The 13,108-nt window shown below is 33.5% G+C and overlaps 1 protein-coding gene and 1 long non-coding RNA gene across 4 annotated transcripts in view; one reads left to right on the top strand and one right to left on the bottom strand.

The window, feature by feature from the left end:
• LOC6639987 (serine/threonine-protein kinase pakF) overlaps positions 1–275 on the bottom strand; it is a 34,331-nt gene extending 34,056 nt beyond the window's left edge. For all 3 annotated transcript variants that reach the window (XM_002062962.4, XM_023182084.2, XM_047010256.1), the window contains exon 1: positions 31–275. In XM_002062962.4, coding sequence (XP_002062998.2) covers positions 31–65 — 35 coding nt within the window. In that variant the 5' untranslated portion in view covers positions 66–275. The remainder of the gene's footprint in view (positions 1–30) is intronic.
• LOC124460042 overlaps positions 1–12,727 on the top strand; it is a 33,798-nt gene extending 21,071 nt beyond the window's left edge. Inside the window, exons 2-3 of the long non-coding RNA XR_006953996.1 lie at positions 9,433–9,523; positions 12,653–12,727. This is a non-coding gene — a long non-coding RNA (uncharacterized LOC124460042). The remainder of the gene's footprint in view (positions 1–9,432; positions 9,524–12,652) is intronic.
• The last annotated feature ends 381 nt before the right edge of the window (positions 12,728–13,108 follow it).

Raw genomic sequence — 13,108 nt, 5'->3', positions numbered from 1 at the left:
TGGCGTTTTTCTTATTGCCGTTCTACTTACTTGCGTGCCAAGCGTTTCCTTATGCCGGCAAACATTTTCACAGCTTTTTCTTCTTCTTCCTTTTTCAGCGTTCTTTTTCTTTTTGCTGTTGGCTCCTTTTTAGATCCTTTAGTTCCTTTTTGTCTTTTGCTTTTAGCTGCTTGTCCTAATGTCGCGCGTATTGTAAATTAAATTGCCGATTTCCGTTAACAACACACCGAGAGATAAAGAGAAAGAGAGAGAGAGGCAGAGAGGGGAAATAAACCCCGAAAAAAAGGGCAACACACTTAAAATTAATTAAAAAAACAGCAACAAAAATGTGCACGCAATTGCCCAGCTTCTGTTGTTGTTGTGTTTGTTGTTGTAATTGGAGTTGAAGTTGTTGGCGTTGTTGGCATTGGCAGCTTTTGGCCTCATTGCGTCGCAACAGTTGGTAAAAATCAATTAGCCTAAGTAGCCAACAAAATATTGTTAAAGATACTTGGTAGAGGCTAAGTTGCAACTCTCTCTCTGTGTGTGTGTGTTTCTGTGTGTTGACTTTATCTTTTTCTTGGTGACTTTGAGTTGGTTATGCAATTGACAATTGGAGGATTATATCTACGTTTCTGTATTCGTTTGGTATGCGATTGAGCAATCTCCTCATCTATAATCCGCTGAATGCAATAAACACACGCACACGCGCACGCACATGGACACGATCACGCACTCACATACGCACGCACACACACACGTTCGCGACACAACGCTTTCCCATCGGAAAACTATTCACTTGGTTTTTGTGGTCTTTAGTTTGGTTTTTTTGGGATGAAAGCTGAAATTGAAGAAAATTCACACATTAATTCGATTTGAAGAAAATGAGCAACACATAAATAGATCATAATCATGAACGTTGTTCAATGTAATTGAGGAGGGGATAATTATTTGTGAGATTATTTGTAGGGAGTGTCAATAAGTCAATTGCTTTGTGGTTGAAATTCAATTTGTTTGACCAAATAGGAGCCTATTGTTCTTCTCATCAATAGTTTTTTAAAGGTTTTTTAAAGACCTAAATCAAAAATTGAATTAAAATTTAAGAGGTTGTTATCCAGTATCCAGTGCCAAAGATCCTACAAATATTTGAATTGCAATCCTTGGAATTTCTTTTATTATAGGCACTACATTTTGTATCCCTTGTTGTTAAAGTATAGAATTGATTACACAGGACAACAAAATTGTACCCTTTTTGTTTTACCTGTCAAGAAAAATGAGTAAAATCGTAAATTGGCTTAGCTTTATAAGCTGCTGCATTCAATATTTACTCAAAATATCTAATTTTACGGATTATCATCTCTACTTTCTTATGCACTAACAATAAATTGGGTCCTCTATATAAATAAGAGTTGTAAAATAGCATCAAAGTTGAAATATATTAAAGAAACAAATTAGATTTCTGATTGTAGATGTTCTTACAGCTGTCTTTTAGGCAGTTTTGGTTTAAAACGAAGAAAATAAAACTATCACCCAAAAAAAATAATGAAAATCTGTATCTGTATCTCACAAAAGGTCTACTTCAAAAAAACTGTGTTCAGATTCGGGTTCAGAATACTCAAATTAGAAAACAAACAAACAAACCAACTCCATTAAAATGATACCTTGTTGTGCTGTGTTATCAGATGGAAATTAAGGCAATGGTTATCGATTACTGACTAAATATTTATAATAAGGAGTATTAAGAGAAGCAATTGCAGTTGAATTTTGATTTAAATAGATTGTCTTACATTCTATCTAGTGCCATAAAGACATAAGCTTAAACAATTTTAACAGTCGTCATTAATCTTAATGCTTTAACTGGGTTGTTTCAATAAACCAAGAACAGCTAAATCAGGCTTTGGCCTTCTATATAATGACAATTATAGATTCATTAAAGAGAAGAAACTATTGAAAACTATTGCAATGGATTCATCAAAGAGAAGAATCTATGGAAATCAACGAAAGATTGCAACAATTTTGCCATTCTCAGGGTGTAATTGTCCATTGTTTAGCTTACACCGATTTGCTGTTACCCTTTGTCTAGCTGTTCCTGCTTTTTCTTCTCGATGCTCCATTTGGGAATCATGAACATTGAATGCAGGAACCAATTGCCTTATTTTCAACTTAGTCACTTTTTAGCTCAATTTTACTAGCCCTCTAAAAAGATTGTCCTTTAAAGAACGTTTCCTTAGAAGCCTTTTCCAAGCCTTAAATATTCAGATTCAAAATGTCTTTGCATTTTCATGCAAAAAATTTTCATGCATCAGTTCAATTGACGACTATGTGTTTTTCTTGTGATTTATGTAACTATTTATATGCATTCTAGGCCATTTAATAAGAAAATTGCACTAGTGCTTTACATATGTATGCATCCATGTACATATATGTAGTTTTTTTGGGGAAGCCTTTGTCATGGTCGCCTATTTCTTTTCGTTCTCCTCTTCCCTTCTCCAATGTTGAGGTTTTCTTGCTCCCTGCTTTTTCTCCAACCTATTCATCCCATCATTTTGCGTTGGTAATTGCACGCGCGCTGAAGCATATCGTATGTTGCTGTTGCTGTTGCAGGTTTCCGTTCGACGAGCCGCAGAGGAACGACCTAAAATAGCGGAACATGAACCATAACAAGGGGCTAGCTAGCTATCTGGAGATGGTTGGTTGGCTGGCTGTCTGTCTGTCTGCCTCTTTGGCGGGAGAATTGTACGTGGTACGTGTTGCAATCTCCAATGGATACTACAGAACACCAAACCCGTACAAATTTCCCAGATATACAGATACAGATACAAATCGAAACAGAAGCCAGAGTGCGTGAGTTTTTACTCTCTCACACACGAAAACATGTTCTTTGTCATGCTTGGCAGGCGGCATTCTCCGTTCACCCGTCTCCATTCTACATTCTCGATGTTCGCTTTTGTGAGCCAAGTGCATGGCCCGAAAAAAGTTGTAACAGAATATGCCATTAAGGTGGCGTCCCCCGCACCCGAAAAAAAGACTAAAACTACCACCATAATTACATCTGCATCCGTTCTGAAAGGCCTCCATCACCCATTCATCACCTTAGTCACAGAAAAATTCAAAGTGAGAACAAGCTAAAAACATTCCATTCCATTTCATAGTTTAGCAGCTGAAAGTGATAAATTTTTGTAGAATTTTTTTTTGTTTTTGGCCCGGCCAACATCAAATTTAAAACCCATAAATCTTAGCAAAAGCGACAGACTCTGATCGAAAGCATTCCACACCAAAAAGTTTCTCAATTTGTCATTTGACATGTCAATTATTAGATATACATACATATGTATGTAGCTATGCAAATTACTTATCAAATGGAGTCAAAAGGGCTTAACTTTTGGTTATAACTTTGCATGCAGATTAGATAACATTGTGTGAAATTATTTAACCACAAGTTGAACTTTGGGCTAGTAAATCATTTAACAAAATATCTTTTTGTATAAATAAACTTCTTGTTCAATTCTTATTTGAAATAAATTGAAGTAAAGGGAAGAGATAGAACTTCTTCTAGTAACTATTCTAAAAATGTTTTGTAATCAACAAGTTGTTGCAATGACATTGAAATGCATTTCCATTAATCAAAATAAATTATTCATTGCGTTTAATATAAATTTTATATTAATTCACTGCCAAGAAGAACTATTTTTACTTTAATAGTGCATTTTATAAATTAGTATCTAGTTAAAATCTATCTTACTGTTAAATTTACCATTGAAGACCCAAAGAAGGGTAAAAACTTGACGGCAATTTTCGGTTGAAGTGAAATGTTTGCATTATTTGGAATAAGTGATTTCATCAATGACATATAAATATAAATACAAATAAACTGCCAACTTTTCAGAAATAGTAAGGCTTTTTAGAAATGAAGTACTTAAGGCTCAAAAAAACATTCTCTAACAAAAATAAGAGGTCTAATAACATTAAAATATACCATAAAAGTCAGTGCCCAACTCTAGAAAGGCGTTTTTGAACTTAGACGATTTTTTTTTGAACAGAAGTCACTTTGGTTAGTTTATTTTGAGCTCTCTTGTCGAATTTATTAGATTTGTTTTCTTTCTTGATCAAAAAGAATCACTCTGAATTAGAATATAACTCTAAAAGAAGTCGGGCGACGATTCAAAATGTGATCATAGACTAAGTCGCATATGATATAAAATACTATATACTAAAACAAGTTGCGCATGATTAATCAAGAATGAGTCGAAACTGATTAATAGATTGGGTTATAAGCAACTTATCAAAGTAAGAGGTTAGTTTATCATTTTTTTCCCGACAAAGGAGTCATTTATGATTGAAAAACAATCTCAATAATAACTTTTTAATTAGGAAAGAGTTTTTAAGAAGATTCGTTTTGCAATCAGAAGTATATAAATGTTTAAGAAACAGAAATTGCACAGTAAACTAATATGAATTGCATACAAAAAGAAAAAAACAAATATAAAAAGAATAATTTATACATTTTTAGCTCCTTCATTAACTTTTAGTTGAAAGTATCATTAACTCGTGTACAAATAAATTTTGATAATTTGCTGAAAATTGCCTAATGAGCAGTTTTATATAAATGAACTGTTGAATGATCATATCTCTTTCCAACTCTACTAATTGGATGGCAAATGAATATTAAACAAAAATGCGCAATATTATTTTTTCTGTTGGTCTGTTGGTATGTTGAATATACATAATGATGCAATAGGCCAGAGAGAGATAGAGAAAGAGAGAGAGAGAGGGATTCTTTTTTGGGTGGTCGTTGTGGTCATGTAGCTGAGATTTAGCTCGTCAGAATGTTGGACCCAGATTTATGATTTGTTTATCTTTGTGTTCTTATTTTCTTTCGATATTCGCCATCCAGTGATCAACGCAAAACTTGGCGACACATGCCCCACGGACGACGAGTGGGGGCTGTCAGCAGCACTAAAAGAAGGAGGAGGAAATGAAAGGAAGAGGGGGGTCGAAACAGGGGCCCGGCAGGCAGTTGAAAACTTGTGCTTATTGGCAACAAGAAATTCATAAATGGAACTGAGTGCGTTTGCACATTTATGTTTAATTATATTTAAGGCAGACAAACAAGACGTCAGCAGAGACTGGCGGTCGCGACGTCGTTGTTGTTCTTGTTGTTGGTTGGTTTTCTCGGCTTCGAGTTCAAAACATTTTCTCCAAGTGGCAGCTGCTGCAGTTTTATGAGCATCGAAACTCAACTTCTTGCAGTTCACTTCTGTTCTCTTTCCCCCCTCATTCTGTTTGGGGGTCTTAAATTGCATTTTGCATACGAGTTATGTGCGCTAATTTCACGTTATGAAATTCTCTTCTTTTTTCTGTTTTTGGTTGGGTTTTAGGTATAAATAAATTTCGCACATTTGCTCGTCTTTCATTGAGTCTCTCTCCCTATATGTAACCAAATTCACTTGTTTATTGTAATGTTTATAGCAAATAAATGAAATTATAATCAAAAGTAAAATTCCAAAGACTAATCTTCCATATGGGTTATTTACGCTTTTGTCATTTAATCTACCAATTTAGTTGGCTTGGGTGGGCGGCATTGAAGAATCAGTTGCAAGAGAGTGCAAAGTAATCAAATATGATCAACTTCAGTTGCTGCTGATGTAATTGACCTAAACAATTTTACACTAAGAGAAATAAAGCTATATTAATTGACGAGACTGTGATTTGAAAATCAACTCTTTATCTGTATTTTTATCACTTGAGATAGTAGTTGTACGTGATCTTATACGTGATTTTATAATCAGATTTGATGAATGTGAAAAGACTAGGAAAAGATTATATTCTTGAGAAAAACTAAGTGTTTTTAGAATCAAGAGTTTTAAAGTGAAAGATATTTGAATGATAATAATACACTAGACTAGACTTAGGAACACAATATTATTTCTGGTTCCAAAATCTAAGAGAAAGTTTGGGCTATCTTAAGCACGATCGACAAAGTGATAAGTCTCCTAAGATCATATTTTGTTAGGCTTTCCATTTTGTTGTATGTATTCAAAATATTTGGTATTACTTTTTTTCTAACCTTGAAAATCAATTTTTGCTTACCAAGAAAATGATTTAAATATATTGTTCTGATTTCTAACTTTAATCGATGTTAACTGAATTTGGTTTTAAAATGCATTAACTAATCGTGTGTAATTCTATTATTTCAATTAATACACACAATTTAATACTGTTTAGTATAAAATGTTAAAAGTTAGGGTGTAGCAAAATGGCTCATTGAAATCATAACTATTTATATTTTAATAAAAGTTGGGTGTATAAACTTTTTATAGATAGTATAATTCTGAAGACGCCCAAAGGGTATGCACATAAAAAGGTAGAGTCTGCACTTGCAAGCTTGACCGTTGCCTTTTTTGCTTTATGAAGTTTGAATTCCCAACTACTTTATGCTTTGAAGACATGGTATGGGACTTATAACTCTGGATTCTTTAGCAAGGTCTGCTGATGATAGAACTTGAAGGTTCTTGAAATAGCTATACAGCCAACCTTCTCTACTTTTGTGCTGTCTATGATGATCATATAAATAAGTAAGATTTATTGACCAAAACCCAGGTTTGATTAACTTCAGAAACCAAACTTAACCAAACTTTTCTTTTTCATTTCGTTACTTTTGCAAAAAATTGCTTTATTTTTACTAAAATTAAAACACTGTTCACAACATATTGTTCTGCTTTTTTTGAGAGTGCCAATATTAAAAATGTTCGAAAATCCGATAAAGTTTTTCAATCAAGATCAAGAGTTACCCAATGAATTCATCTTTTATTTACATAAGTGCTCATACGATTCAAAAAAGAGAAGCACTACATATCCCCTACCTCGCCCAGATACATATGTGAATATTGACTTAAAGACGTTTCGATTTAAACTTGAAAGAAAAATCAAAGACCAATATATAGTATAGATCACGCCTGCAATGCCTTTGCATATGCTGATGTCAATTAGATTAAAAACATATTACTCGTCTATACAATAAACCATATAAAAGCAGTTTGAATTATAGACATTTAAATAGCTTAGATCATACATTGATTTGACTTTGATTGTTTGTCTCTTTCTAGCTATTAATATTAGACTTACTTAAGTAGCATCTTCTTATGAAAAACAGCGAAAAAAAACTTGTTTCATTAATTGAAAACCTGTTTAAAAAAAACTTCTACACACCTCTTACTATTTTTGTTTGTTTACGAAAATAGATTTTTTTTTTAGCAGTAGTTAAATGCAAATTTTAGCATATTTTTCTATTTGCCATAGGGGAGCAGCAATCAAATTTACATTCTAACCAAAATAACAGGGAAAAACTTTTCTTTCACCCAAAAGTATGAAGTGCCCCTCCCCCAAATCATAACTGCCAATAAAATGGCATGAACAGGAACACAAAAAAAAATATAAAACTCCCTTAACTAACCAACTTTTCGTGAGCTCAATTTAAACTTTCTGTGTGATGGCAAAAATATCAAATAAAATGGCAGGTTAAAGCAAATAAAACTCTAGACGTAAATAAACATTAAACAAAACAGTTGACTACCGATTTCAAGTCCTAAATCAGTCTAGAGGTTTTATCTTTAAGCAAATGGCGTATTTTTTTCCGCATCTTTCTTTTTTTTTTCTTTTGGGGGCGATAAAAACTATGCGAAAGCCTATGAAGAAGCTGTATAAAAGATTATGCCACATAGATAAGCAAAAGTAGACCGAGGTCTGGGGGCAAGGGGGAATAGAGGTGGAGTTGGGCCACAATGTGCTTAGCATTGAAATCTCACAGTATTTATTTGCCAGTCATAAAATGTACGTAAAGCCAAAGCTGAAACTGAGATGCCGAGTTTATTTGTTTGAGTAATTAGCGTAAAGATGAGAGGCAAAGTCTTTTGAATGAAATGATGTTGTATATATATACACTCCTCATCGTGGTTAAGGGGCCTTAAGAAGAAGCCGGCTTAGCTTAATGCGATTTTTCTTTTGGTCACATAATCGAATAATAGAAAACTTTTAATTAAGTCACTTGATGTCTGTCTGTCGTCATCTGAAGCTGCCAGGAAGTACCAAATATGGCAACTTAAATCCACTAACCAGTTGAACAACTTTTTTGTGGCCAATAACACAAAAATATTAAGAATCATAAATAAATGACAAAGCCAAAACTAAAGTTTGGCAAAGTTTCAGTTTCTGCTAATTGAAATATCTACAAAATGAAAAATTAACTATAATCAGTTATGAATTTGTCACTTGTACTTAAAACTTTATTAAACACATCATCAATGCCACACTAAAATAGGTTTTTTCCGGCCCAAAAAAGTCTCAACCAATCTTATATAAAGTCAATTAGGTAGATATAAAAAACCTCCTCCCTAAGACTATTACATCTTCAATCATATTGAATAATGGAAACAATTATAAATTTGGCATTAAATTTGTTTGTCGTCCAAATGTCTGTCTGCTTGTCTTTTGTCTATTTTGGTCTATATGGAAAACCAGTTCGTCAAGTTGTAGATAAAAACGCCAAGACAAACAAAAGAAGTGTTGATTTCAATAGGCGGCAAATTACTTCAAATTCAACGACTTCAAAACCCAATGAGATAAGAGAGAGGGGGGAGAAAAAAGGTGTCAAAGTAAATTTTAACCTTGTTGAAATTTATCTACATTTAAATGGAATGAAAAACTAAATTACCATAAAATGCGAAACGTGCCAACAAACCAAACCAAACCAAGCTTAACTTGGCTAACAAAAAATTAGTGCGTGTCTCCAAAATGAGTTGCTTTTCTTTCTGTGTGTGTGTTTCTCTGTGTTGTTTTTTAGTCAACTAAAAATAAACAAAAATAAAAGAAAGAAAAAAAAAATATTGTATGTGTAGTAGAAACTACATAGGAAGCAAACATTAAATAAATTTTTTTTTTTGGGAAGAAATGCTACGACTTTAAGAATTACCTAGATCAGGTAAAAATCTTTGGAAATTGTGAGAGAAAGTCTGCTATGGATATTACAGGTAAAGTCTGATGTTTAATTCATCGAGTTTTGTTTATAAAGAAAGTCTAGTATAGAAATTATTAAATACATATAAGGCAAAAGGCAGATCCAGTTACAATTCACAACTAGTTTTAGTGTTGAAGTAGTGGCCCTACAATTCTAGATGGGTTAGCAAAGTCTGCTGATGAGTTCTCTCATAGTAGTTCTTGAAATAGACCAGATGCTCATTTATTGTTTTCCCAAAATTGGACTCGAGCCTGCTCATTCGAACGATTATAATTGTGATATTGATTTCATCATTGGATTTTGTATATAAACTTTCATGTAATTCCTTTGAAGCACTCCGCGGATTGGACCTTAATAAGGAATTTCTAATAAAATACTAATAATTCTTTCCAAGTAAAACAGATTCTATATTAATTTTCTATGTTTTTCTCTCATTCTAGCCTACAGACCAGACGTTCTAATTCCATTTAACTTGATTATCAGGTACAGATGTATTATCAATTACATTTGTTCGATTATCACGAAATCTAAGTAAGTACATTACAATCTTGATAAAGGGAATTGATTGTTGTTAAAAATGTTGAAACCATGCCAATACATAGGTAAATAATAAAAAGTAACTACCAATTCGTTGGCTATAATTAATATGCCTAATAAGTTTGCGAAAGGTTTTATCTAGACTAACTTTGCCCTCATTGCCGCGTTAAGAGGTTTCACCTCGAGGCATTTAAAGATAGGCTGTGACTCTATCAGGTCACATTCATATACAATTCACATGTGTGGCAAAATGGGTCAACTTATATGTGCCTTTTTGATGTATGTACCTTTTGTAGGGTATTTAGAGGCATGGAATTTACGACAGTTGCCGCCTATGAGATATGGTTATAGGCCCCTGGATGAATGTGTGTGTGTGTATATAGTTCTCTCTGTTTATGTTTGTCAAGCCAAAACAGACAAAGCGGGAGCTGACTTTACCCTCACAATCACCCACGCAGTTAGTTGCAGAGAGATGGTAGAGTAGGATAACTAGGCGCCTTTTGCTCTAGAATAGAATGTGTATATTGTTTATATTCCGTATGTGATATACATAAGTATGCAAATGTTAGAGTTTCTTTTTTGGAGCAGTGGAATCATCATCATAAAGCATTTGGCTGTCGACTTTTGCTGACTGTTATATTTATTTGTTGGCAACACGAAAATTTTGTTATTGTACGCGGCTCTCTTTAAATTTCACCGCTTTTTTTGTGGCCCCTCGATTAAAGAGAGTCTTTAATGTCTTAATTCATTATGCAAAGCAAATACACATGTAGCAATGTTTTGCTGGCGCACCTTTCTTCCGGTCCTGCACGTGTCAACATGAACAAATTATTATTATTACAAGAGTTTCAACATCTAGTCAAAGCCATATATAATTAAAATGCCAAATGTTATGTAGCTTTAGTTATTTCAGACCTTTTTGTTTGATTTCCTTTCTTCTTTTTTGACCAAGAAGTTGCATAAACAATTCTTTGTGTAATTGTTCAGTCATCTAGAAAAAGTCGAATAATCGTAATACAATTTCCATTTCTATTCTCTCTCTCTTCCTTTCTCTCTTACAGCAAACATTCATTAATAATTTGGGAAAACGAAACTCGAAATGGCACTTAATCTTATCAGAAATGCCTTGTTACTCATGGCCATTAGCCATTAGATGATGGCGAAATGGTAGCTAGCTGCTCTTTGTCTCCCCCTCTTTCACTCTTTCGCTTTTAACAAATGCATTTTGTTATTAATTGAATCAATGACAAACGGAAAATAAACAACAATAAATCGACTTATCAGCCCAGGCGCCATATGTGGCGTATGCGTAATATGGCTTTTACGTATGTATGTATGTATAGGCAAAAGGCAAATCTTGAAATTGAAATATGTATTGTGCAAGTATTAAAAGAAAGAGAAAATTGAAGGCAAGGTTCATACAATAAACATATGTGAATTTCACACACACATCAAAACCAAAAAGCAGACAATCTACGTAGGGCGCTCTCTGTCGTCACCTCTTATCAGTCAACTGACAATTGACAATAATCATTGATAGAAACAGGGCAGGTTTTGTTAATGTTCAAGTTAGACAGGCATAAAAGGCTGCTTTTGAGTGCCGACTAGAAGTAAAGAGATGCAAGAGACAATATTATCAAAGTCTAAGTGGAGAAAACTCTTTAATAATATGCAACAAAATGCATTCACTTCGATTTAATACTTTATTACAAGTAAATAACTAGGAATAAGAACTGGCATACAAATACCCCATCTATCTAAGTACATTAAGGACACTTTTTTCAAATAATTATAATCCTTTGAAACGTAATTTCATGTAATTAAAGACGTTTTGTATACATTTACACTGTGTAAAAGATTTTTTTTTACATTTGATTTTGAAGGTAGATCAAAAATTGTATAGTGGATCCTTTTATAAAATCCCTAGAATGATATACTACAGGTAATATTCATATTTTAGAGACTTATGTTTACATTAATGCCGATCTAACTTTTTTTTTTTTTTTTGGGTTGAGTAGAGGAACTATCACCCTATCAAGCAACTTATACACCTTTTCCCTTTACCAAAAATTGACAAAACTAAAGCCAAAACACTTGAAATTATAGATTTTTTATTCCACTTTTTTGCCTTAATATTATTGCTGATTCAATGGAATATAGGAAATATAACCACATCAAACAACTTATACATTCCCTTGACCAAAAGTTTAAGCCAAAATACTTCAAAATTAAAATTTTTTGGTCAACTTTTTTGACTTAAATACCATTTTAAGACACTAAATCATAATGGCAAGTGTTTTAAATAAGTATTTAAACATCCTTTCCCAATAATTATAGTTTACTTACTAAAAATAATATCAAATTCTTCATTTAAAGTTAATATAGAAGTAAAAACATTTCCAATTTCTTAATAAATTTCAAATTTGTTAAGTTATTCTTTCCCTTTTTTGAAATCCGTCCCTGACATGCGACAATTTCAATTTTTTTTGACAAGTTCATTTGAGTTTTTTGAGGGGTGACAAATGAATTGGATGGATTGAATGGACGGGCGACGACGACGTATGCAACAATCAACTCTTCACTTTTCGTCCAGCTGCTCACTGATAATATTCTGTTTTAGATTATTATTATTATTATATTGTCTACGGCTCTTTTTGTTGTTGATTGTGTCGTTTTTGTGACAAAATTAACATATTAGTCGAGGCATCCATAGATAATTATATGTAAATGGGTTCCTGTTGTCGCTTATCAGAGTCACCGACAGAGAGAGAGATAGATAGACAGTCAATAGGTTAAGCCTCATTAAGTCTGGTGGCCTCAGTCATTGAACTTGGTTAAGAACCTTAAAGAGGAACTTACATTGAGCAATTCTGTTTTGCTCCTCTAGTTTTTGTGTGTTTTTGTAGTTAGTTTGGGACTGAAAGAGATTCTAATTTGCAACTGCCACAAGACGGACAGGCAGCAGGTGTGTTTGGCTTGGTTGCCTCTTTTTTTTTTTTTGTTTTTTTGTTTTGTTGTCAGCTATCTTGTAGATGTTTTCTTTGTTTATTTATTTCCTTTACTTTTATGCTGTTGCTTCTTTTTATTTTTTTTTGCTATTTTTTTTGCCACTGCACTTTACAGCTGCCATCAACAGAGACGACAGCCATTGAAAGAGCGAGAGGGTGACAGAGAGAGATGTAGAGACACACAAAGATACAAGCGGCAGCTAAATTATAGCAGCAACTGCAACTGCAACTGCATTTGCACACACGCACACTCACATAACACACACACGGACACAATCGCCGAGATACAGATACACAGCGCGCAACGCGTTTTTGCAGGCGATAGACGAGCTAAGGGAAATCCGTCGAACCGCATGCGGCGAACTCTGAATAGAAACTAAAACTCAAACAGCCGTTGGCTATGGCCACGACTACTCAAGCATATTCAATGAGAAACTCTTATACGAGGGTTGGCATTGAAGTTTCAACGATGTAAAATGGATTGAATTGAAATTGAATGTTTTTTTGTTTGGAATAATGTGATTAGAATTAGGTAAATAAATTGAATTGAATGAATAGCTAGATGTACAAC

This window comes from Drosophila willistoni (genome assembly GCF_018902025.1).
Source record: "Drosophila willistoni isolate 14030-0811.24 chromosome 2L unlocalized genomic scaffold, UCI_dwil_1.1 Seg196, whole genome shotgun sequence".
NCBI lineage: Eukaryota > Metazoa > Arthropoda > Insecta > Diptera > Drosophilidae > Drosophila > Drosophila willistoni.
Note: the sequence above shows the minus strand (reverse complement) of the source record. Positions and strands in the feature narration are given on the sequence as shown.